The sequence below is a fragment of the Lepidothrix coronata genome, unplaced genomic scaffold (assembly GCF_001604755.1).
Source record: "Lepidothrix coronata isolate B3197 unplaced genomic scaffold, Lepidothrix_coronata-1.0 Scaffold21, whole genome shotgun sequence".
Classification (NCBI taxonomy): domain Eukaryota; kingdom Metazoa; phylum Chordata; class Aves; order Passeriformes; family Pipridae; genus Lepidothrix; species Lepidothrix coronata.
Window position 1 is genome coordinate 4,103,354 of NW_016690201.1, and position 26,875 is coordinate 4,130,228.

Here is a 26,875-nt window from a genome sequence, read left to right on the forward strand (position 1 = left end):
TTCTTCCATCTGAACAACCCCAGCTCTCTCAGCCTGTCTTCATAAGAAAGGTGCTCCATCCCTCTGATCAACTTTGTGGCCTCCTCTGGACTTTCTCCAACAGGTCCATGTCTTTCCTGTGCTGAGAGTAGATGGACTTTGATGTGAGAAGGGATTGAAATAATGAAGCACACACAGCCTCCAAGCTTATATTTAATGCTGAGTTGTCCTGTACACCGGATGGAGCTGAAAAGTGTTTTGATTGTTCTCACCCTGCTTCAAGGAAATAAAACCCCTCATAACACAGACAATACTGCACAGCTTTAGGTCCTGGTTGCTTGTAAAATCATTTGCCTGCAGATGTCTATTACTGCTTTTTAACAAATAACTACTTCAGTGTTTTGGTGAAGTTATATATGTTAAAAAATCAAATGTTTCTTCAGATTTGGTGTGTTACAGTAAACCCAATTTAATACAGTAATTGATGTGGTGATTTAGGATTTAAAAGCTGTAATGAGCTTTGGCAGTGAGTATTTAAGAAGGGGAAATTACAAAGACATTCCTTCCTGTTAGTCTCTCACCAGTTCACTTATGGCAACATGTTGAGTTAAAGGGAGTTGTTTAGTGCTTTCTTTAAAAGTGGTGAGGAAGAGTCAAAGAACTTGTACAGCACAGATCTGTGAACTGGTATGTGGTGGAAATGCGGGTAGGAAACAGTATTGGACAATTCTGGTTGATGTTTCAAAAAAGTGCCTTACTTAGCTGCAGTGCTTATCACGGGGTTTTGACTATTCCAAGCCTTTATGTTTTTCTTTATCATAAGAAAACAGAATCTCTCAACAGTGAATTATTACTTCAGTAGCATGGAAAATAGGTCCTGTGAAAGGCAGGCTCTTTCCGATAATTTCTGCATTGAAATTTCCTTGCAGATGAATTACTTCAGAAAGAGCAGAACTACTCTGATGATGTTTTGGCCAATATGATCAGCGAACCCAGAATCAGCTATGGAAATGATGCTCTCATGCCTTCATTGACGGAAACCAAGACTACAGTTGAACTTCTTCCAGTGGATGGAGACTTCAGCCTAGATGATCTTCAGCCATGGCATCCCTTTGGAGTTGATTCTGTTCCAGCCAATACTGAAAATGAAGGTATGTACAACAGAGGGAGAAACCACGGAATATTCTGAGATGAGCTTTATGGTTTCTCTTCATGTTGTTCCCTGAAAATTGACATTTTTCTGATGTAAGCAGGATAGAGGTTCTGAAATATAATTTTAGAGCTCATCTGCCATGTCAGTTGTGTCTTTTTGATGGAACAGAAAGCCCTGACTAAAATTTGGAATTTAGACACACAGTACATTTCAGTGTTGAGCTTACTTTCCTTTAGAAACAAACCATAATCAATTCTAGGAGATTATGAGTGACAGTCTTTATAAGATACATGACAATGAGCCAAGGGAGATAAATAAGTTCTTAGATTTGTGCCACAATGAAATGAGTGTTTTAGTTAAGGTAGAGCTTTTTATTTGCTGGCATGAAAATTATTACAGCAATCCTAGCATGACAGATGATTTTATTTCCCACCCTACTCTGTTTGTCTGGAATGTACTGCAGAAATGTTCTACATACTCAGCAATGCAACTGGCTAGTGAAAAGTTTTTTCCTGAGGAGTATTTTATGTTGCTTATGGACTAATCTGTTGAAGTGACCGCATGCTACTTCAATAATTCATGTATAATCTGGAATTGGTAGTTCACTTAGGCACTGGAACCAGTTAATCAGGAACCTGAGGGACTTCATTCATGTTATTAAAGTTCTTCCTATTGTGTTTATTTTCCTCTGTCAGTTCAACTGCAGTTACTGATGCCAAGTTAATCACATCAGTGAAAGTTTGTTACTGCAAAACCACAATAGAGTCGCAGAGCCTGGACCTACAGAAGTCTTTTCAGGCAAATTTGTGATGTGTAGCTGAACTACACAGACATTAATATCCTCCCAGTCTTTTGAAGCCACTGGCTTAGGCCATACTTGCCCTCAGAATGAGTTCTGCGACCAACCTTATGCAGTTAGTCTCATTCCAGCACAATGCGTGAGTGACTGTGGGCAGCTGGCTGTGGGAGATGAAGCATGAGACATGGACATAGAGCAGTGAGGCAGAGGTATACAGATCTGAGGGGAAGAGGAGAAGCTGCTCAGGAGTGGGGCTAAAATCAGAGTGCCAGGGAGGGACACAGTAAATGAGCAGAGCCAGAGCAGACCCAATGGACAGGCCAGCAACAGGGACCAGGAGGCAGGAGGTGGTGACAAGGGCTCCAGACGTGTGTGAAGGGCACTTGCAGGCGGGTGACAGCGAGAGCAGCTGGCTGGAATGCATCAGGCGAGGGTGCAGAGGGCTGGCCAGGCTGGCAGGATGAACCTCATTTTCCTGGGGAATGAGCTGCAGCCTGCTACAGTGCACGTGTCAGGGCTGTCTGCCAGGAGCAGGTCACAGTCTGGCTGCTGGTGTCTGTCCTGCAGGAATTTTCCAGTTCAGCTCTCGCTGCAGTTTTTCCTGTAGCTGAGGCATCCAGGGCATCAGTTTCTATACCCACTGCCTGCTTTTATGAAACTTGGGGGGCATTAATTACTTTTGATGTCTGTCCTCCCAGCTTTCAAAATGTACCGATTTCAGTCACCAGATTCAGAAGTTATCAGGTAGACAGGTGCACCCAGACATACCCACAGTTTAATCATACAAGCGTATTTTTCCTTCAGAAACCTGGCTAAGCTCAGAATTTAATAATGAAGGGTACATCAATGTGACACTGAATTCCCACAGGCAAGTATATTGAGCATGGTTCTCCTTTTAAAATGTATGACAGCAAATAAGAAACAAAAACTCTCCTGCCTGGAATCACATAGTGTTTAATTATGAATCCTGTGTGTTTTAATGCAGCATGTGCTTTATTGCAGCACTGCTTAGTGTTTACTATGGAAATCTCTTTAAACTTTCATGCCTTCGAGTTGTTTAGTTTTGGGGTTTAGTTTTGGTTTTTTACATCAGAATTGTATTTGTCATGAAGTTATTGCAGCAAACAAGTCTGTTAGGCCAACCATTATTATTGTTCAAGTCTGAACAGTTAGAAGTGGAAATTATTTGGTGACTTAAACCTCTTCAAGTCCTTCTTGCTTCCTATTATATTTCTCTGTCATCTGCCCAAACTACATGTTGTTAATGTGATCATATCTGTAATACCTTCTTTCTTTCTTAAGACACTCATTCTATACCTTTGCCTATAGCATCAAAGGGGAATTTCACAGCTTCATTTTTTGCCATTGTGTTTGTCTCCCAGCTCTTTGTTCCAGAATCCCAGGACTCACTGTGCCGTTTGTCTTCACTTCCCATGCCCATTTTCTTCTGTGACCATGGTCTTATTTCAGGCTTTATCTATATTGCTTCCAAAAACATGTTTTCTGTCTTGTTATAGTATGCTTTGGAAGTAGCAAGAAGTAAATAACAATTTACATGATTTTCTCCTCCTTTTTTTCCTTTCCCTGTCCGCTGAAGATATTTCTGCATAGCCTGTTTTTCACACAATAAACTTCCCTTATGGAGGGAGGTTTTTGTATTTTATGCAGAACTGAGCAAGTCATTACTGCTTTACAGTGAATAAACATTGATCAAGAAAGGTTTCAGCTTAAAAATCATGTGTTAGAGAAACCTCAGATACCGTGGAGTGACTGAGCATTGCAGTGTTAGTGATGGTCAGCATCTCCTGCTGCTGGGAGATGCTGAGCATCTCAGCTTGTGTTTGCTTGGGTGGGAGCTGAGTGTGCTCAGCATCACCCAGAAAATCACAGCATGTTCCCTGTGAATGGCCTGGTGCCTGAGGAATGTGCCGAGCAGGTGACCCAGCAGATTGAACAGAGACTACCAGAGGAGTTTCAAATGGCAGGCGAGTTGCAAGGTCAGTTGTTGATTCTGTTTTGGTCTAGTTTGAAATCTGAAGTCAACTCGTTTAAAACTCTGCTGAACACAAACCCAACATGCTGCCAGCTCGGCGTGTGCAGGTGGGTTTCTAAGTAGAGTGAGGGTCCCAACTTCCTCACTGCAAAGAGCTGTTGCACTGTGTAAGCAGTGGTTTTCTCCAGTCCTGAGCAGGCACACCAGGTAAATCATTAACATAATTGCAAATTTCCCTTTAAATCAATTTGCATTTACATCATTGCAAATTAAAACAAATTTCTGATGGGACTGTCAGTGTCTGAGAAGCAACAGAACAGATCCTGGAGCAGGCTGGGTTAGGACCTGGGATCTCACCCCCTCCAACAGACATTGCAATGAGACTTGTTTTTAATGAACCATTTTGGGAGTGCTTGAACCAAAACATAACTGTGGCAGAAGTGGAAGGAAATGCAACCATTAAATCTTGGTTTCAGAGTATTCAGTATTCTGTGTAGAAGTGATGAAATTATATTACAAAAGAATACCTTAAATTTGTCATTAATTCCCATGGCTGTTTCCTTCCATGGCCCAGATCTAATCCCAGGTCTCACCAGGAGATATTAATAATGTGTTGGATTGTTATGTTGTCATGTAATCTTAAGGTTTCACGACTCCATTTGAAATTTTCTCAATCTAAACTGCACATTTAGGTGAAAGGGTGGGTTTTATGCAAATATTTTATTTTTCTAAAATTGCTTTTACTGATGAATAAGTGAAAATAGTCTGAAAATAGATAGACCTTGAAAGTCTAGCCTAGCCTAGTATTTTCTGCAAGTACTTCCTTCCTTTTTTGTCCCTGAGGTAGTTTCCCCATAAATGTCCATAGAAGTTAATCCAAAGCAGCAGGCAATTCCCTACACCACTTGCATGGCTGAAGGGATGTCGAGCGTATTGCGACACAAATTAGGTTGGCCAGAACCACTCTCTGAGGACCCTGCAGTAGGCACCACCAAACTGTCAGGAAATTGTGTTTTAACGATGAAAAACACACCTTCAGAGGTGGAGGCAAACCCCCAAGAGTTGTGAAGCTGTGACACTGCCAAGCCCCCCGGGCATTTTGCCAGTGACTAACTGGGTTTGGTGGTTTACTCTCTAGAATTTAGCCTGCAGTTACAGGTAGCCTAAGTGACAAAGTATTTATCTAAAGTGAGATTCCTGTAAATGTACTGTGTTATCCTTATGACTTGTCCAGTTACTCCCTTCAACACTGTTCCTGGTAGGTGAGCATCTCATAGCACTCCTCACCTGCTGGTTTGTACCTGCTCTTTGATGCACCTTTCTTTCATTTTCAAAAAGAGAAGCAAACACGTTCTGTCTTGCTCTTCTGAGATGTACTGGTGTTAGATAAAGGTTGGATGTGTAGCCTGGATGAAGCCTGAGTAGTCAGTGTAAGCAGATACCTACCAATTTAGTTTGATGAGCCTTTTTGGAAAATGAATTTTCGGTGTTACTTCAGTGTATTTCTGTGCACATAGAAGTTCAAGACAAATATGATTCTAGAGCGTCAAAATGAATGAAGGTTTTTATAGTAACACACAGTGTATCTTTGAGTTTTGATTATTGATAAATGCTGTAATAGGTTTAAATTTCTCCCCTCTTCATTATCTGTTCTGAGGTGATGTGATCCACTGGAACAGGCCGTGAGAAAACCCACAGACAAGATTTTCAGAGTTAACTTCGGTTTATGCATACATTAGTACTGGGGCAGAGCAAGCAGGCTTTAAAATGCAACTGAAATTCAAAAGGTGGTAGCTCAGAGCTCTCCAGAAATTAGGCTTTCTTTGTATCGTGCTGCCTGGAATCATGATCTGCTTTGGAAGACCCTTGGCACTTAGCTTTTGCCTCCAGTTTTTGCCCTGCAACTGCTTTGTGACCTTGAGCAGGTCGTTTCACTTCTGTGTCAGTTATGAACTGTGCCAGTGATGTTGCCTTTTCCCCTGTGAAGTACTTCCAAAATTATAGGTGACAAGAAGAATTATTCATTATTAATACTTTCACCTCACCACAAATACTGCATTACCCTGAGGTCAGGTCCACACTACTGTACAACCAAAACTTCCTCCTCCATCTTTTTGTCTCTTCACCTGCTCCCATTTCGGTTGCTACCCACAAGCTGCTCCCTCAGTTCTCCATAGCTGTGGGCATGTAGGGAGGGAGGGAAATAAAACCACCTCAGCCTTCTAGGGAGAAGGCAGGAACCAGGATGACAGAGGAGCAGTCTGCAGGAGCAGTTTAGGTCATGTTGGTCCTTGGTTGTTCCTTCCCTTCAGTCCTTGCCACTGAAAATCACTGCTGACCTGCCTGAGGGTTGGTGCCACCAATATTGAAAACCGGGCAGAAGACATTAATAGGAAAATACTCAAAATTGTAGTTTTTAGTTAAGGGTGGAAATTGGGTTTTGTACAGAGCTATGTAAGGAAGCAATTACATGGTCTGGTAGTGCCACTCTGAACTGCTGTGAGAGGAAGTGCCTTGGTGGCTTGTCTCTGCAGTACCAGACCACCAAGCTCTGTGAAAAGTTTGCCCTTCTGGAAACACAAGCAAGTCAGATGTGCCAATGCTCTTTTATTCTGCAGCTACTCTAAAGCTGACTTACTGCTTTTTTCCCAGAGGCAGGAGCTATTGCAGTCATCTCCTGTGTGCAAAGGACATGAGAGCCACTTACAGGCTCTCGCTTAAAAGTGTGGTGGGTTGGTTGTCAAACCCACAGGAACAGTGGCACAGTCTCCCTGAGAAGATGGGCATTTCTGTTGCTTAAGTCAGCAGTCTCCTCAGGTTTGTGTGATTTTCTGGTGCCAAATGAGATGAGCAGATCTTTGTGATTGAAAACTGAGGTTTTGTCAGGTTTCCTATGTTATTGTTGCTCACTTACTGCTTCTGAAGGCTCATACCTGAATCCAGAAATTCAAATGAATGAGAATACCATATGTTAAAAATTCTGAATTCTTAAGGAACAATGTAACACTTTATTTCTGAATTGAAGTTCTTTCTGACACTGTCACTTGGGTAGATAAGGAAGGTAACAGGATTGGAGTAAAAGAGAGAAGAAGAGGGGTAAAAACCTGAATGTTTGGACTTAACTGAAGCAGTAGGCACTGATTCAAACAGCTCTGAGTTTTACAAATCCTGTTTTTCTGTTAATGCCAGTGAGATCCGCCAACCTTAGATTTTAGCTGATAAAGCCTTCGTAGGGTAATACAAGAGTTTTGTAAAACTGCAGGGCACACAGTTGGATAAAAAGTGGTATTTCTTCTGTGGTTCCCTTTCAAAAACTGGAAGACAAATATGCTGTCTACAAATCAGAACATATAGGAATGAAGTATTGATTGTATTTTCAAAATGCACTTTATTTTTTTCAAACCTTATAGTTAGTGCTGTGTAAAGAATCCCTGTTGAAAGGAAAAAGGATGGATTCAGTAGGTTTATAAGTCAGTATTGATCAGAAGTGGCTGCAGAATCTCATGATGTCTGTTCTGGCTGCCAGTTCTGATCAGACCATGGGAAAAAGTTTGCATATAACAAGTATAGGTTCATTCTATTGACAGAAATTCTTTGGTCTTAATTGTTTCTCACTTGAAGCAGTAACCAGAATATGATGTAAAATTGATGCATCAGCTGTGAAGCTTTCCTTATGAAGTCATGCCCTTCCCTTCCTTTTACTTCCAGGATTGACTGAAGGCAGATCTTTTCTAGCTGTTGCTTTGGTAACTCTGTTTATGCACTGTGTGTCTCCTACACTGTCCCAACAGAAGAGCACTTGACTTTATGATTTTGGGGGATTTTGTTTATTTCTGTTTGCTTTTTTGTTTCTTTCCTGCCCATGCCCAGTTGAGCCAGTGGATGCCCGCCCGGCTGCAGACAGAGGACTCACCACACGACCAGGTACATGGCTTGCATGGCTTTTACCTAACCTGTATTTCCTGGCATGCATGTGGTCTGCTTCAGCTGAAATGATTAACCTTTGTTTTCGTGTACCCCTCTTATAAGATGTGATTCCACGACCCAAGAGAGTGTTTCCACGCAAATTCCCCTGTGTGAGTGGCCTCCGTATCCAGAGTGTTCAGGATGTGTGCTTGCAGAGGGAGTGGGACCATAGACCCAGCACTGATTCGTGTCAGGTTCTCATCCCTTCCAGCCATAATGTGTTGGCAGGTGTAGGAGGGGGTAGAGTTGATACCCCTTAGTGCAGACACTGCTTTTAATTTGGGAATGTTATGTTAAAAATATTGAATCCTCTATGTAGAGTGTACAGAGTCAAGAAGATTTGGGTTAATAATTAATTTCAGAATTTGCATACAATTTCAGAATTTCAGGGGACATTAATATTTTTTGCTGTGCTACTTAGTTAACTCCAGATATCTAAAAATTCGTATGTATTATCCCTCTGGATTCCCTGAGGAAACCTTTATGCAGATGTTCTTTCCATTCTAGGACAGAGAAGGGTGATTGTTTCTCCTCTGTAGGTACCTGTGTCTTTTTTTTTATTTCAGAGTAATAGCAGATGACTAGCTTGGGTCAGGCTGCAGGTTTGGAAAAGTTAAATGGGACAATTCAGGTTTCCAAAAGGAAGAGATTTTAGCTTTTCATGCTAACTTGTTTTGCATTTTGGGTTGTTGATTAGGCTTATCTGGAAATGGCTGATTCCATTGAGATAAACTGCCTTTTATTTCAGAAGTTACTCTCCAACACACAGTGAGATGAGATTGGTATATTTTAGGGTCAGAATTATTTCAGTGTCACATCATAATTGTGGGGTTTTTTTTCAGATCAGATTAAACTGATCAATCTGTATTCTTTCCCCCTTCATCTTGTCCTCCAAACATCTTCTAGCATTATGGACAACACCTTCCTAGTGTTTAAATCTTTCTGATCACTCACCTATGTTTACTGGCTATAGAAATTGTGACAGTGGGAGGTAAAATCAGCTCACATGTTGCAGAAATTGTGATACGTGTCAGAGCTGGATGGGTTGTGTGTTCCTAGCACTGCTCCAGGAGTCTGACATCTTAACTTACGTTTAAAGTCTCAGTTCATTCCATGAAGAGAGTCTGGAAACAGGTACAGAGCAACATTGCCAAAAGTCATGGGATCAGGGGACATCCCCCCAGTAATGCATTATCTGCCTTCTGTATTACATTTCTTCCCCAAGAACAGTAGAAATATCATCACAAATGAAACATTAATATGTTTAATCTGAACTTTGTAATATTAGTTCAATCTAGAAATTTTCTTGTTAACAATCACAAATTTTAATATTACAACTTTAATTTCAGTCATCTTGAAAAATCTCCTGTTACGAGGCCCATATTTATTACTAAGGATTGTTCCTTCCTCCTTTCTGTTCCCTCACACATGCACGCACGTGACAGAAATCCTTGTTGTCTCTCCTCTGGAGAAAAGATTTTCTCACACTGCTGCATTCTGGTTTCAGAGGGAAATTATATGTTTTAGTCAACTATATCAGAGCACTTTGTTGGTTGGGGTGATGCAAGTAGTGCTAAAAGTAGAGGTAACAGAGGTCATTAGTGATCTTTGTGAATGTGTATGACGGACTACTGAGGACAGGTAAAAAACATTTCAGCATGTGACCATTATGTCTTGAAGTTTCCAGTAGATGCAGTAACTTTTGCACTGTGAAAATCACATGGGATATTTCCTCAGTGTTCTGCTCAGGTGCAAACATGGTGCTGTCCAGGGGCCTGGGCCACTTTCCTTGTTTTTAGCATGGAGTTTAAGTGCTGCAAAGGCCCATCCTCTGTGTTTGGCACAGGGAGTGAACCCCTCCAGCCTGCCAAGGATGCACTGCACTCATCCCTGCTTGCGTCCCTGGAGAGACTGAAATCTCTAACTGCTGTGCTTGCATTCCCAATTTCATAGCATGAAGTGTCTTACGTGTACATGTGAAATAGGAATTCTGACACATTAAAGTAGTGCTAAATGTACCATATGCATATCATAAACATGTTCTCTTCGCTGTTCATGGTAGACCCTAAGTTTTTTATGTCTTTCATCACCATTCCCAGACTTAGGCAAACTCTTTCTTCCTGATACAAATTTTGTCAATAACTGTCCACATGATTTTTCATCATCCTTCAAAAGTGATTTATCTGTGACAAAATTTCAATTCAAGAAAAATGTGTACCAGTCTGAGTATCTTCATAAACTAGGAATAGAGGAAATCAAATGGATGCATATTGGGAAATAGAAAAGAGATTCTGTTGGTTTAAAAATGTGTGTTTTAAAACTGTTTTACTTGCTAGTTACAAATAAAACTACTATCTTAAAGGTTCAAAAAGGAAAAGAGATACTTTTTGTGCAGTCACTGTCCTTTTGGGATAATCTGATTTTACAGTTTGGGGCTATTTTTTATTGAAAAAGAAAGATTTGAGAAAATAGTAGATTATTCTGCAGTGAAAAAATATAAACAAGGGAACTGGAGGCAGATTAATATATGCAGCTGCTTGTAATTTTTTGTTTTAGTTGCCCAGCTTCTTACTGGTTTCCTGAAAGATTTACCCTTTTCACAGTCCTGACTTTCCAGCTGATGCCTCTGCTTGCTTGGCTCAGGTGAACGAGGTGGAACCCTAACCTGCTACTTCAGGGTGAAAATACAGGTGTCATGTCAACCTCCAACAGTCTAAGCCTGGAAATAAGAACAAGTGAATGTTTTGTAGCTGCTCAAAATTCTTGAAGAAAATGAGCTTTGAAATAACTGAGAAAACATACAAACACATGCTCTTTTTTCTCTTTTCCATTTTCTTTTTACCACTTTCTGCCCACACAGCATTCTTTGAACGATCACTATGTTTTTCTTAAAGGTAGATCAAAATCATGTCAATCATCTTTGTCACTTTCCCACAAGAGAGGTAATTTGGTCACAGTACAGAAAAGTCAGAAAATCATAGAATACCAAGTTGGAAGGGGACTTCAAGGATCATCTGGTCCAACAAGTGTTTAGTTGATAATAATATTTTTCATGCCTAGAATCTTTTTAATTCATCACATTGTTCTCTCTTTCAAAAAATAAAATCTATGAGTGAAGTCAGAAAAAGTAAAGAGTTGTCCAGTCCATAGAGCAGAAGAACTTATGAATAAAGACCAAGTTTAAAGCATTTACTGAAACTTGCCAATTGTTTAAATGCCAATTGGCACAATGTCAATTGTTTGAACCTCCGCCTCTGTTGCACTCCACCTGGGCTGTCCGCAGTGGAAGCTTGAATTGGAATATGATCTACATCAATCCCAAGAGGAGAATAATGTCAGGAGGAACCCCATTTCCTAGTATAGATAAAACATCAATGTAATTCACAAGAGTGTTTGAAAAGGAGCCTAGTGCTTCAGTTTACTGTTCTTCCCCTTCTTAATTCACAAATGGGTGAGCAAAAACAAGAATTATGCCTCAAACCCTTTCTTATCATCTCTTTCCTGGAAAGAAAGTAAACAAGACAGTAAAAGGTCAAAGGGAAGGAAAATATCTAGATGTACTAAGCAGTCATCAGCACAACTGTAATAGATTTGTAACATTTTTCTTCTTATTTAGAAAAAAAAGGGAGACATTACAAGGCTCCAGTCCAGCCTGAGAAATTCCACAGGGAGAGCTTCAGATAGAACAAGGATGGACCTCTTTTGTGATAGTCTCACTGTAACAGCTTTTTTGGTAGTGTTTCCTTCTCACCTGTGCCCCATAGGTCACTTTTTCATGATGAACACTTAATTTCTTGCAGCTGAATTTTGAGTATCTGTTTATTAGTAACTTCTTTGTGTGTTTGTGTGTGTGTGCATGTATATATAGAGACAAATACACACATAAAATACATAAAAAATATCTTTAGATTGTCATTTTTACTCATGTTAATTCATCAGGTCTGATCTGTGGAAATGGAGTGAAAATTGGAAAACAGGCCATCAGAAGAAATGTTGCTTAGTATTGGCAGATTTTCTGTAATTCAAGGTGATAAAGAAAAGCAGTGCTCTTTTCAGGGCAGATCATATTTTCATCTGTTGCAGAGTTGCAGCTATAATTATACCACTAACAGCTGTAATTACATCACTCACAGGATGCCTATAATTCACAATGCGAGGATTTTATTATATTAACTGTATTACTTTCTTCCATGAAGTATGGTTTAGATTTATTGGGTTTTTTTATGTGTTATCCCAGCTCATTGTCAGTTGATTGTTTTTGCAAATATTTAATTATTTTGAGGAAATATTGGACATAAAGCTTCTGCTTTGTCCCTGGCCCTTCTGCTAATAAGTCAGGACATGGTGTCTTTATTGCATTATATAAAAAGCTGAGGGTTTTAACTCATGCTTGCAGAGGGTCAGTAAGCCTAATGGCTGTTCTCTAGAATCATTAGCACATATGCTGCATCTGTGTGAGATGAGGGCATAGAACAGCTTAGTGAATTATTTATGATTTTCTTGCCAGAAATTGCCAGGGTGTTTTTTTTCCCTGTCTTAGTGATGCTAGTTCAATACAGCTGCCTTAAACCAACTGTCTGCAGCTACCAAAAAAAAAAATCATTAATGGATTTTTTTCCTTTAGATCCTTTTGGTTTGTTTTGTCAGTCAGATAGTTACTAACTGTGAATGCAGTTATAAGTGCATATGCACAGCATCTGCATTGACATGCCAGAAATATTACTGAACCAGATTTTACGTGGTTTGATTATTTGTTTTTACACACATATATTCTGAGAAAGAATTTTTTACATTCAAATCCAATGAGTATCTTTTTTAAAAAAGATAACATTCTTTTTTGCACTTATTTTCTGCTTTCTCTAATTTGAGAGCTCTATAGTCATCTATGAAGTAAAAGTGAATTACCATTAACTTCCAAGGAGAGACCAGAAAGTTTTAGTTCCATGCAGTCTTAAAAATGCATAGTCCTCAAAGATACCTGAGTTGTCCTTACAAAACTGAGTATATAGTCTTTATTTTCATCTTTATGAGTGTACAATTTTCATTCTTCTTTCATTTCAAAATGAAGTGACCTGCACAAAGTCATAGGGTATTATGGAAGTAGTAGCTGAACTTCTAATTGGAACACACAGCTGTCTGCCTGAGTGGTTGTTCAAAGACTGCATTCCTTGCCATCCACCCTCTTTATTTTAGATGAAGCTTTACCCAAATAAAGCTGTTTACTACTCTAGTAACAGGCCTTGACTCAACAGATCTTTTCTTGTTCTTGCTGTGACTCAAGCAGAGCTCATGGACATGGAGCTGAATGTTTTCCTGAATGCAGTCAGTGCCTCCCTTGCTCAAACTGCTACTTTGGTTTTCTCTGTGTAGAGACCACCCACATCCACCTATTTCATCTGTGCTTCACTTGGACGTTTAATTTTTAACTCTAGACCACAGGCACAGCCAATACTGTTTCAGATTGGTGCGAAACAAAATAGAAAACTTTTCTATGTGTTTATGTAACCAGTAGATGAAGCAATTACAAGCAGTGTAGTAGATAATGTACACCTGATTGCATCCTTGGTGGAATTTGCTGTATCCTCTTTTTTTTTATTCTTCTGAGAGCCTAACTATATATTTACAGAAACACAGAAGCTTATCTATGTGAGTACAGTGTTCCTCAAAGCAGCTACTTGTTTTTTTTTTTCATATGAGTAGTTTTTCACTCCATATGGTTTGTTTTTTTCCTTTAGGGCAAGGAACAATAAGGCTTTTATACACTGCTTTTTTGATATTTGACTCTGTATCTGTGCACACGTGCATGTGTACACATGTATGTATAAAAGCAGTTAATGTTGCTTATTAACATCAATATAATTAAAAGCCTGTCATAGGTAGCTCGTTTTGTTGAATTTCACTAGATACTTTTAAGTCCATGGTTTGATAACAAAATAGTTTTGTCAGTTTTTCTAAGGAACTGCAAGTTAATATATTTGCCAACTCAGTTGAAGTATTTTTAAATTGAAATTTAAATTGAATTAGAACTGCTACTCCCTAAAGATAGTTTCAGAAGAAAAAGTGCTAATAATTATTGTTATTGGTGAATTTGCACTGAGGCTGTTGCTCTCTCTTCTCATCTTGTGCATTGGTTTTTGTGTTTGTATTGTGGATTTTAGAATTAGTAGTGAAAAAACATCACTCTCTGTCAGGATTAAAGTTCTTATCAGAGAAAGAACTTTTCTTTGTATGCTTGTCTTCAGTGCAAGGGTAGAGGGGTACTAGGAAGCCCTTGTATCTTACATCTAATCAAAGTTTTGAAAAGATCCTGAAGTTTTTCCTTCTTCAGTTGCTACCTTTGAAAAATGTATCTTTGATTTTAGCATGTAAGTCTAAATATGTAGTGTCCAGGACAGGAAAGTGAATGAACTGGAAATAAAAAGAACCTGTTAAATAAAACGTCTCAATTCTATAATTTAACACTGTGAAAAGGCATATATAATCCTATATATATACATATATATATATATTTGTCTGATAGCAGATATTTAATTGATTGCAGTGCAATGTCATGCTTCTCTGTACTATATAATCAGTTATTTGCAGAAGACCACCAGTTTACCTTAGCTCTCCTTTTAGAAGTCTTTTTCCTCACTTCTAAGGGAGGTAGGAAGCGAAAAAATTTCTATGAGGTTTGCTAGTACAACAGAAGATTTTTCTGTTTCTGACCTTTTTCCTATGCCAGCTACCAAAAACAAGTTTCAGTAAGTCTAACATCATTCACTTCCTAATATCAGGTCCTATCTTTTGTTCAGATCCCGTGGCATTTTTGTGGGTTGGTAAGGCCAGGTAGACCACCAGACCTTGGTCACCTGCCTCAAAACAAAAAAATTCTGTCTGATCTCAAGGCAAAAAAGATGGTTTAACCTGCTGCATGCTGGAAGTATTGCTCCCATGCTATGGAAGTATGGCTCCCATGCCACTGTTTAATGGGAATAGGAGGACTGAAGGGAAGCCTCAGAGAAATGTGGCTTTAGGAAAGCCTGAGACTGCATTTTTTCAGCAACTGAGACTACTGGTGAACTTGTCACCCCCTTTTGCTCATTGATGTGACCTGTCCTGCCCTCTGAAAAGCTGCTGTAACTCCTGCCTGCAGCGTTTGGCTGTTTAACTGAAGCTGACAAAGACCCACAGTCTGAGCTGTCACAGCTTGCTTTCAGTAAAAGTGGTCAGAGCCCAAGAGGAGAAGTGTCCAAGTTCATTTTCCTGCTCTTAGCAGTGGCGCAAACAGGGTATGAAGAGATTTCACCTCTGCCTTATACCCCTGGCACATCCACTGAGCTTTTGGCAGCCAGCATTTGACAGGTTCCGGGACTGGAAATAGTATTTTCTCTGTTGTGTTTCTCAACCCTGGAGAAACATTTCTTCTTCACATTTGTTCATTTATATTTTGAACATCCTCATGATTTGTGCCAGTGAGTTCCACGGTCCAATTGTGCATTGTACGAAATTATGTATATATATGTATGTATATATACACACACACACTTTCTTGTGTTAGTTTTCAATCTTGTGTCATAGCCCTGTTGGTGTCCTGTATTTCTTAGGAGAAATGATGAATGACCATTCCCTGTAGACTTTCACCTTGTCATTCACACATAGGCCTCTGTCATGTTTCCCCTCAGTTGCCACTTCCAGTCTGAAGACTCCCGATCTTAGTTCTGCCTGTACAGAAGCCGTTCCATACCCAAGATCATCTGTGTCCCTGCATTGTATCTTTTGTGGTTCTTCTGCCTCTGTGTGAGGTGGGGTGACCAGAATGGATAGCTAGATTTAAAATGAAGATGCAGAATTTAACCAGTGGTGTAACAATGTTTTCTGTTTTCTCTGTTTTCTCATATTTCTCTTTGCCTTTTTGACTGCACAGGGACTGCAAGGTCTCTGTCTCTGGGTAGAACAGAGCAATACTAGAGCCTTTATTGTGTACATATAGTTAGGGCTGTGTATCCCCACAAGCACCACTTTACATTGTATCAGCATTATCATTTCCCTTTTATTTTGCACTTGGAATTTGTAATATCCTTCTGCAGTTGTTTGCAACTGGTTTTACTTTGACTATCCCCGTTTTTACTTTTAGTTTTTGTTAATAAACTCTCATGTCACTATTCACTCCCTTATCCAGGTCACTTTGCAAATAGCACAGCACAGATCCTCATGGGATCTTTATGGTTCTTGGATTTAGAAATGGTCTCTCCTATGTAAATGCCATAATATGTCTGTGTCAGTACTGTGATGTAGCATCAAAAACCAGAGAACTTTGAGAGGTTTAAATGCTTTATTTCTTACAAAAAAAAAAAAAAGACAGTAAGGTAGAATTTATGGGGCAGTCAGACTGTTCAAGAAAATAACCATAGATACTTTATGGCATGAAGATGAATTCTTGTTCTCTCCTTTGCATGGTTTCCTATGAAAAGAAAAATTAGAACCTTAGAATTGGATTGTCTGTACAGTCCAGAGAAGTTCTTGGGAAGGTCTATTCTTGCTGACTCATAATTCAAAAATAAACCAGGACTTGATGAAATAAAGAAATTGCACATTCAAAGGCAATCAAAGGGCAGTAATTCTTGCATTGAGTACTGTGGAGCTTATTGGCACATGGAATTCTTCACGAATTTGTTTAGAGTCCAGAGAGACAGTGGAACAGATGAGCAGTCAGTAGTGTTGAGAATTTTAAAAGAGGTTCTTCCTCTGCATGAGAACTTAAGGTCAGCCCAAGATAATAAGAATGAAGCCTTGGAGAGAAGAGCTGGGGGTGAGAAAATGCTAAAATAAATACAGACAAGGAATATGAACCAGTTTGTTCTTATTATATTCAATAGGGAGAGGAAATAATATCTCATAAATATGTCATTCTTCTGCAGTGTTTGTACCTCCAAGAAATACAAATGTCAGTGCATTGATACTGAGAAGGAAAATAACCAGCTCCATGAATGTTCTGTATAAGCAGGAGCCAGCTCTTCAGGATTCATAGATACACGTACAGGATACACTGTTCTGCTGCAATCAAGTCTGGCTCATTCTCCTAAGGCTGTTTTCCAAGAGGAAATCCTCACCTTCTTTCCAGTTAGACAAGTCCAGTATCTCCCTTGCACACCCATAAGGGGAGAACAGGGTTGCTGCAAGCTGTGCTCACTTGCTTTACTGGATGTTTTTAATAAAGAGGGACAGTTATCACCTCTCAGAGAGGAGACAAGCCATGAATCATTAATTCTGAGTGGTATGAAATCTTAAAACAAATAAGAACTGTGTAAACCTCACGGACATTTTAGTAACTTACTTGTGCATGTTTGTGCAAAAGGTACAGACTCGCAGGAAACAAGAAAATACAATATCTGGGGTTCCCATCCTCACACCACGGGTATTGTTTTTTCCTCACAGCAGCCTGAGCTTAGGGAGGAGGATGATTTTGGCCTACACAACAAATTTTCGTGACATTGCTAAAGAGGCTGTCAGAGCAGATCTGTCTGCAGTCTGTGAGCCAATTCAGGAGGCCTCTGTTGGTCCCTCACAGATCAGTTCATGCTGAAAGCCTTTGATGCTCCTACCAATATGGCTGCAGTGGATTAAGGATCGTTTAACCGAGGAATTTTACCGGCTCATTCTGTGTCACCTCAGTGGGACTGAAACATCGGACGTACCTCCCTTTTCTCCCCATTCCCTTTTACATTGCTTCCCTCCTCTGTGCGAATGATACCGATGCCGCCTTCTGTGGTAAGGGTGGGGCTGAGCAGAACCTTACTGGATCCGAATCGCTGACTTCATTTAATGCCTTGTCTTTGCGCTGCAGGTTCCGGGCTGACCAATGTTAAAACAGAAGAGATCTCTGAAGTGAAGATGGATGCGGAGTTCCGGCATGACTCAGGGTATGAAGTTCATCATCAAAAGCTGGTGAGTGAACAAACTGTGCTTTCCACACCTGCGTTCTGAGTTGCTGATTCAGTCTCGAGCTAGTGAGTCACTTATGGCCATGTTTCCCCTCAGTGATGTGGATGCTGAAAGTGCCAACAAAAAGTTATCACATGAACAGATTATGATTTTTCTGGTTCTCTCTTTGATGGGAGTAAACCTGGAATAATGTCAGCAGAGAGGGTGGAAAGTCATCAAGTCTGACATGAGAGGAAATTCTGACAGTTCCAGGCCTTGCACTGCTGTGTCACTGGATGTGGTCATATGGACAGTACTTGTCCCACAGTCCATCTGTCATGGTCTCATAACTAAAGAGAAGGGATACAGAGGAAGGAAAATGCTAAGTTTAAAAAAAGAAAATAAAAAAGACACACAGCATGGTGCAGCAAGAAATAGAGTGACACCGTTTCAGGAATAGATTCCTTTCCTGTCAAAACAGATGGTGGTGGTGCATGAAGGAAACTGAACACCGTGGAGCATAACCTTTCACAAGATTGCCTGCTTGGGATAAGAGGAGATTCTCCACTGACCTTGATTTTACTTTGGCTCTCTCTGTGTGTTTTGTTCCTTAAGGTATATTAACTGATTGTTAACAGGTGAAGGGGCACGTAGGAGCAAAATATTGTTCCCCATTTGAACTGTACTTCTTATGAACATAAAAAGTACAACCAAAAGCAATGTAGGTAAGAGCAAGCATCTTCTAAAAGCTTTTTTCAGTCCCTTAATAAGCAATGAAGAACCCATACAGCAGTGTTGACTATAAACCTTTTCTGCTTCCAGTTCCATGGCTTTCAATATCCTGATATTAAGCTTGAAAGCTTTTTTTCTTAATATATTCTTAAAGCTAAGTAGTGCTGAAAATTAAAATTAACATGGGGCTCAAATTTGCATTTGAACTAGGCAATCACTACGTGGAAAGATATTCTGCCATCTCTTTGATGCCGAGAACTGAGAATTCCCAGTTTGACGAGCTAATCCAAAATGCATTAGCACTAATTTGGGAAAGTCTGACATGCTTAGCTCAGATGAGTTAAATATCCAAATGAAGCAAACCTGTACTGAAGGGAAGGAACTTGCAGGAATGTGTTCTGGACACAGTAGATACTGGTTTGTCATAGGCATTTCCCAGCAGCCCCATTCAGTGTCTAAGTGGTTTGATACCAACCCACACAGTTTGGTGCTGGGAACTTCCCTTACGGTGGTGGCTGATGGGGAGTGCATTGCTTAAAATGGGACCTTCCTAGCTTCTTACAGCATTTTTTTCCATCCTTCTTACTGATAGGTACAACCACTATTGAAAAATTAGTGAGTGTCTTCCAGGTTGTCTTTTCAATTAAGACTGAGCAAGGAGTCTGGTCTTGCTGAGAAATATTGGAGTGATGCTTACAGGGCATTGCTTCCTTACCACACTCCATGTCCTGTCCAAGGCCCTTCTCCATTAGCTTTAATTCGAAAGCAGGGAGCAGAAAACACTTTCATCTGTGCTTTCCTTCTGTGTCCTGGTAGGATTTACTGAAACAGTCTCTTAAGGATATTGCTTTGAATTGAATTGCACATTGTATTTTACACTCAAACCTCTGAATTGAGCTGAAATTGCCGTTATTTTCTGCTTTATGGATGGTCATGTTTGAACTGTACATTAAGTTGATTTTCATGGCTCAGAGTGCTTAAGGCCTTCCTCTCTTGCATATTAGCTGGGGTATTCCACAGTGCTCAAAGATAGCATGGTAACAGAATTTCAGTCCTGGGTAGGTAAAATTGACAGGAGAAATTATTACTTCACATCAGCTCATGCCAACACTGTCCATTGTGTGTGCTTTCTAGTGAATTCTTAACTTTGTTTAAACATATTTCTTGCTTGTGCCTAGGAACAATATAAATATTTATACTGCATGCTTTAATACCTCTCTGAGGAAGATTGTGTTTCTTAAAGAGTGCAAATGTTATACAGCTCATTATAATTCTCAGCTGGTTTCCTGCTTCACTCTGCATTTTTGTTAAATACTTGTCAAAGTATTTAGTCTTTCAGCTTGAGGTAGTGTTACAATTCTGTGAATGTAATTTATTCTCTAATCCTTTTTGCCCATTTTGGCTAAAAATAATAATAAAAGCTTGCTGTTGACAAGCGGACAAAAGGGTTGTAAGATATGCACAGATGTAAAATAATCCAATGTGTTCCTTGAATACAAAACAGGACAGGGAAAACAATCACCCACTTTTCATACCTGCTCCTAAAAGCCAGTCTTATTAAATGCAGAATAAAGCATCTTGCTGTCCTCTGTTTCACCTTATCAGTGCATATAATTCAAGTGGATTTTCTCTGGTTTTCTCACCACTGGTACATGTTAGGTCATGAATGGGTATTGACATCATCCAGGCACAGCTCATTCTCCCTTTGCCCTGCAAAATCATGAAGCACCCCTTGGTGGTCACTTAAATCAGTGTGTTAATTTTTGTTGACCTTTGTCTCCTCGGTGTGAGTTCTCTCCCAGCTCGTTGTGTGCAGGTTTCACTGTTGTCCTACAGGTCTCTCACTATTCCTTTATTGAAAAAATGTGTCGTAGTCCAAACAAGCCACACAGAGGTAAATTTATTTATATGATTAGTATTCTAAAACTAAGAAAATGTGTGTGCTCCTCGGTTCCTCTGCTAAAGCTCATCAGTCTTTGTGCAATGAGCTGGACTTGCTTCCTCGGGGAAAAAAGGCAGCTACTGTCCAAGACCTGTGTGAAGCTGAGCCTGGAGCTGAGTCCCCTACTAAGCCACAGCACAGACAATATAGGTTTCCCAAATTGCTCTTCTCCACCTTTGAGCACTTTGTGGCACAGCAATCCAGGTTTGAGTAATTAGGAGGACTTGCAGTGCTGTTTAATTACTGATGCTTTAATAGGCTTCATATTGCTGTGGCAGCCAGGCAGGTTAGTCAAATGTACGGTGAGCTTTTTTATTAGCCACCTTCCTTTGTTCTTCTTTTCTAGGTGTTCTTTGCTGAAGATGTGGGTTCAAATAAAGGTGCCATCATTGGACTAATGGTGGGAGGTGTTGTCATAGCAACAGTGATTGTCATTACTTTGGTGATGCTGAAGAAGAAGCAGTACACATCTATTCACCATGGGGTTGTGGAGGTAAGAAAAGGCTTCCAAGCACAACTGGTGTCACCTGTGCAGCACAGTCAACACACTGCTCTATAAATATTAATTTTCAAAGGAAGAAACAGTGGTTTTGGCTGCATTCAGAATTGTCATGGTTGAATCCTGCAGTGTGGAGTCAAATTGCTTTATTTAGTAAATGCGGACACAATGCGAATCATGTTACATTGGGTATAAAACCACAGAAATCTCTTCTGGACTTATCCCAGGCCAATCACCTCATAATGTGAAAGTTCATTTTATTGGAAATAGGACAGTAGCCAATGAGCAAATACTGGGCAAAATGAAAAATCTGGTTTTGGGAATACACACACACTGATTTCTTTATTTAGTTTTAACAATTGAGGCTGGTCTTCCATGGTTTGTGCTGTGCATTGCAAGGATTTTCCCTATACAGATATTTTATTATTCTCTGTTCCCTAAACAAGATTTTCTGTTGCTACCAACTTTTTTGATCTGTGGCTAATCTGAAACTCATAGATTTGAGAAAAAAAATAGTATATAAGACTCTTCGGTAGAATTTTCAGGGTGAAAATCCTTCTCAGCCTGCCAAGGAAATTTGTGGTCAATTTACAGTAATTTAAAATACTTCATCTGTTGCATGGCTTTAAGACAAGATCTCTTAAAGAAGTAGAAAAACTTAATTTTGAGAACTGGAACGAGGTCAATGTAACTTTTTTCCCCTACTTAGTTTGCTGTGTGTCTGATTTTTAGATAGTACCTGTATTAGCAAGCACTCAAGACACTTGTATATTTTTGCCCTCCAGATTTGGTATTTTACATTTTTGATTGAAACTTAAATCTTGATCAAGTCATAGTTTATGTTGGTTTCACCTGGAGTCAAGTGAACCTTTCTTTAGTCTTGCTGGAGATACACATGCTTCAGGATCCATTTATTCCCCTGTCTGGGTCATTGAAGGGTCTTAAAAGTATCTGGGTAAGACTTGTGTTAAGCCCATGCTTGTGCATCCCTCTCTCCATGCTGTGGTTGTCCGTGTAGTTTGAAACCTTCCAAAGAGACATGGTCAGAAGAGCACCAAACCATGTAGGGTGAGATTTGCACAGATACCAAGGTGTGCAGAATTTTCAACCAAGAGACAGAAAACAGCAAGCGGGACCCTTAAGCTTTAACTTTCTGTATGATAGCATTCAGTCCGTTTTATAGAGAATTGAAGCAGGTTTCAGTTTCAAACCACTGTCCTGATAACTGCTGCCAGTGGTTGTGCCACTAGAAACTCTCTCTTGGCCGAGTTAAGTGACAACAGAAAGGCCAGGAGGCTTGCTGGGCCAAAGCCCCAAATCAGACACTGAATGTGGACATACCAGTGTTGCAGTATGACCTTAGAATTCCAGATGGGCTTTGCCTGATAGAGTGATATGACAAAGGTAATCCTGGATTCAGTGACAGTGAACTTGGAAATGTTGGGCTAGAAATAACATGCACGAGCTGAATAAGTAACTCACGTCAAAATGACAGCATCACTTGGGGAATAAAAAATTTTACTGATAAAACCATAAAGCTCCAGCATGCAGATGTACTGAGAATATTGGTTGGTCTGTAGTATCACCCTGGAGATGGTGTCACCTTGTGGATTTGCTGCATTGTGTCTGGCATTGGCAGCCAGGATTCCTCCTTCTGCCAGACTTGCTCTGTGGTCTTGGCAGACTGCATGGCCTCACTGTCTGAGCTTCTCGCCTGCAAGAAAGGCATAACATCTATTTTTGTCCTTAGTTGGTGAAAATTTTGTAGCTCTTGCATTGGGGACAAAAAAAACCCCACTCAAAGTTCCGTATGCAGTTGATGTTTAATATCAAAATGTCTTCAAAATTAAGCTGTTCCATTCTAAAGAGGATTAATTCATTTAGCCACAGTGCACCTCTAATGTGCTGTGCATAAAAAGCACGAAAGAGCAGAATCACTCAGTGTAAAAATAATTGTACATCAGCTCTAGGTTGGCTGAGTATATTTTAACAAATCTTGCAACCTCTTTTTTGCATGTCAGAAGTTGCAGTGAGAATTTAACACTGTGATAATGGATGCAAGACTACAAAACAGGTCCTGTTCCACATGTGTTCTTTACTTCCAAAAAGTCAACTCTGTTATACTTTTTCTCATTTCACTCTGATCTTTTTAACAAAATAAGTTATTAAAAATCCTGTTAGCCTTTTTTGAAACTCTGAGGAGGGATATACTTGTCCTATTTAGACGTGCCATAACAATTTTTTCCCTAGTCTGAGAATAAAAATGTTCCAAAGTGGTTCAGACTCCCCAAGAAAAGAACTTAAGAACTTTGAGTACTCTTTAAGTTAAGTAAATAAATGACTGAGAGACTGAAAATTACTTATTATGTGTGCACACAGGGGCTCTAACAAATGTTTTGTGTTTCTTGCTGGCACACCCACCCCAGCTATCTGCAGGAGGTTATTTTCTCATGAAAGCAGGTGGCAAAAGAGAGATTCTCACCTCTCCTGTGCACTGGGCAACAGCTGATTGTCTCAGCTTGTCCTCTTTGAGGATATTCTGTTCAAAGAATATCCTGATGGAGGGGGCACCTCCAGCAGGAGAATGTGGGGAGAGGTGACAACAGGAGGGCTCACAGCAGGAGCAGAGATGACACTACAATTGCAGATGGGGATAGGTGGGCAAACAGCCTCAAAAGAGTTTATCTCCCTGACTGAGCAGTTTCCTCAAGAGACATCATGTCATAGAAAAGAGGAGTGTGCCCACACCTCTTACACACTGTGTTCAGCTTCTGCCACCTCCATAATGGGTGCAAAAAGCTTCTTAAAATGGTAAGGGGCTTTAGGGATTTACTGAAAAGGAGATAATTGGGTTCAAAGCATGTTGTTTGGCAGAGCAATACCTAGGACAGAGGTTGTAAGGAATGAGAGGAGTTTGGCAGCCTCAGAATGGGTAAAAGGGAGTAGAAGAGAAGACATTCAGGGTGAGTGACAGCACACGTAGGTTGGCAGTGAGATGGATTGCCCTGCAGCAAACAGCTGCAGGAAAGAGAGGAGGTACCAGCACTGGTCATTTTAAAGGGGAAATCTAAAAGAAAAATTGACTAAGACTGCAAGTAAGAGCTTCAGTAAATCCCTTTCATCTATAAATGCCAAATGCCCTATTTCAGGGGTTATTGAATTTTCGCTAAAAACTGGTTTTATCAAAGTGAGACTTTTTAATATGGAATATTGTGCAAAGGTGGTAAAAATTCAGTCTTTTCCTACTGCTCTCATATTTTTTTCCTAATCTTTTTCTCCTCTTTGATTTTCTTCCAAGTTTCTCATCAGTTCTTTAGTCTCTTTTACCTTGCCCTTACTTTGATTCCTTTTTACTTTATGTTGTTGTCTCACCCCATTTCCTACAAGCGGGTTATGCTGTGTACTTTTCACATTTTCTAGTCCTGAATAAGAAGTGCTGAGTGGGAGGCTCAAACTAAAACAGGTGGCAGAGTTAAATACGGTGTTGTTTGGAGCTTAAAGATGAAGAAGTCCAGCACAGGTCCTGGCATCCCTGTCTTTTGCATCACAGCCCAGTGAGGGAGCCTCCGAGGAAGGAAGATGATCTCGGACATCCTGTTGATGCCCAGGGATTCCTGGTCCATCAATCCCAAAGCTTCATACTGAGCTTTAATTTCATGCTAGAAAAGAATCTGTTGGTGGGTTTAGTTGTGAGTTGTGAGACTCACTCTCTTTGATTTGGAGCAGCACTACATACTCCAGTAGTGTGGTGATACAGTGCACAGGAACCAGGGCTGACTTGGTGCTGCAGCGGCCCCTTCAAGAATGAAAGGAAGGGTGGCTTTTCCTCTGCACCTGCTTCTATTCTTATTTTCTGTAAGTGCTGAAAAGGCTCCAGGGACATTTGCCATTTTCCCTGCTTTGTTCTTGCCTTTGCAGCCGTGGTAGTGACAACTTCAGCAGCAGCAGCAGCAGATGGCACATGGCAACATTGTCACAACAGAAATAGTTAATGCTGTTAGATTTGCATGGTGCTCAAGGCGGGGGTTAGGCCTTTTGCAAGTTTGTACAAAATCTATAAGGAATGGGTTTGTTAGGCCCTACTGCTGTTTCACTGCTGGCATACACAGAAGAAAAGTGCTCTGCTGGACATCAGTAGCATCGAGGGACTGCCAGACGCTGGTCCACTGCATATGGATCTAGATGGTGTATTTTTGTGCAGGGAGAAGTTAGTAACCCCTGAAAGGACAGGTGAAACAGCTCAGCCCCTGGGGTGGTTGCAGAGGTGGGTGCTGTGAGGTGTGGTGGGTCTCACTCAGTCCCACCACTGGCAAAGGGTACACGGGAGCAGCAGGCACAGACCAGTGCAAGTGCACAACTGTACCCTGGCTGTGAGCACGTGGCTGTTCAGGGATGTCTGGGGGATTTGGGAGCGGGCGGGTGAAGAGGAGACTGGCTGTGAAATTCCCAGTTCTCCTGTCCTTGATGGGTCAAAGGTGACTGTTGACAGCAGAGCTGAGCACTCCGCACTCAGGTGGGCTGGCCATGGGAAGCCTGCATCCTTCAGATGGAACAGTTTGTTACTTTTGGAGAGGGAGGGGGGCAGGGAAAGACAGACACTATTCCCTCTCCACCCTGGTTTCTCAAACAAGAAAAATAAAACAAGAGTGACCTCTAAACTTGCTGCCTAAAAACATATCACAGGAATTGAAGAAGTAGATGGATTTGTGGGTTGTTGCATAACAGAATTACTGCATGCAAATGCAACTCAAAAAATAGAGAAAGCCTGTGAATGGCAGTATTAAAAATCCAAGTTATATTGCAGAATTGGAAACACAGGGAGCACAGTGTCAACCTAGCCCAGTGATCTTTCTGCCTGGCATCCTGTTCTCTGCCCTCAGGAGTCAACAGCTTGCTGGAAGGCTCAGGGCTCCCAGCTATGGAGCTCGTGAGCAAAAGTAATATATAACCCTTGAAGTTGGGTATTTCACAAAAATGTGTAATTGTTGTTTAAAAAAGGTACTTGATGGAAGATAGTGTTGATTGAAAATGCAGTTTTGAGAGTTGGGACATGGACAAGGAGATTTAGAAGGGGCACAGATATGAAAGTGGATCGGATTTAGGATTAGCAATTCATCTGAACAATCCGATGCATGTGCCACACAGAGAACCATTTCTTCTCTTAAATAGCAAGTAAAAGATGATATAAAGAGGAGATAGCTCTGAAAGGAACCATTTTCTGGTGGTTCTATGGGAAAGGTACTGTTACAACCTGCCACAATGGAAGAACAGCTGCAAAAGTAAGCTGAGCAGCCTATGTTTGTCCCAATCAAGGAAGAACATACCTTTAATCTTTCTCAAGGGTATCAGGGAACAACTTACCAAAGGTCATAGTCTGTCCTCATTAAGATGAGATATTCCCAGTATTGCAGAGTAGGTTTAGAATGAGTATCAGACATCAGTACTTCTCCTTTGCTTTTTTATTAAAAGCTTAGATAGAGTAAGTTAGGGTTTCTTGAGAGAACACACTTTTCATTATCCTAAAATCTTTTTTGATGCTAAAAGTGAATTGCTGTTTTTCCTGGAGGTTGCTATTCACAGGAACCCACAGAAAAATGTTCATACCTAATATTTAAGGGTAGAGTTTTAGGCACCTTCTGATTTTAAATTTTTGACAATGTAAAATTCACTTTTGCCTTTGCTTTTAAGAGCTGTCAAACCAAGCAGACTTTCTCGACTCTGTTTTCATACGGGTTTAGCAAGATAGCCAGGATACAGTAGGTTTTGAATACACAAACATGTATGGAGCAGAGGTAAAATACCTAAGTAAGATTTAGAGCCTGTTTTCAGGCACTCTGATTTTATGGAGTTTTGTATTACTGTAATGTCCAGAGAAGCAAGAAAATAATTTGCGAAGTCGTAGGTATTCA

At 40.3% G+C, this 26,875-nt stretch overlaps 1 protein-coding gene across 4 annotated transcripts in view; it reads left to right on the top strand.

The window, feature by feature from the left end:
* Window positions 1-26,875, top strand: part of APP (amyloid beta precursor protein) — a 202,576-nt gene that overhangs the window by 173,931 nt on the left and 1,770 nt on the right. For 3 of the 4 annotated variants that reach the window (XM_017807911.1, XM_017807912.1, XM_017807913.1), the window contains 4 exons: window positions 909-1,130; window positions 7,795-7,848; window positions 17,717-17,817; window positions 20,814-20,960. In XM_017807911.1, the coding sequence (XP_017663400.1) occupies window positions 909-1,130; window positions 7,795-7,848; window positions 17,717-17,817; window positions 20,814-20,960 (524 nt within the window). Of the gene's footprint in view, window positions 1-908; window positions 1,131-7,794; window positions 7,849-15,234; window positions 16,230-17,716; window positions 17,818-20,813; window positions 20,961-26,875 lie in introns of those variants that run through there. The other variant, XM_017807914.1, reaches the window with a different exon arrangement.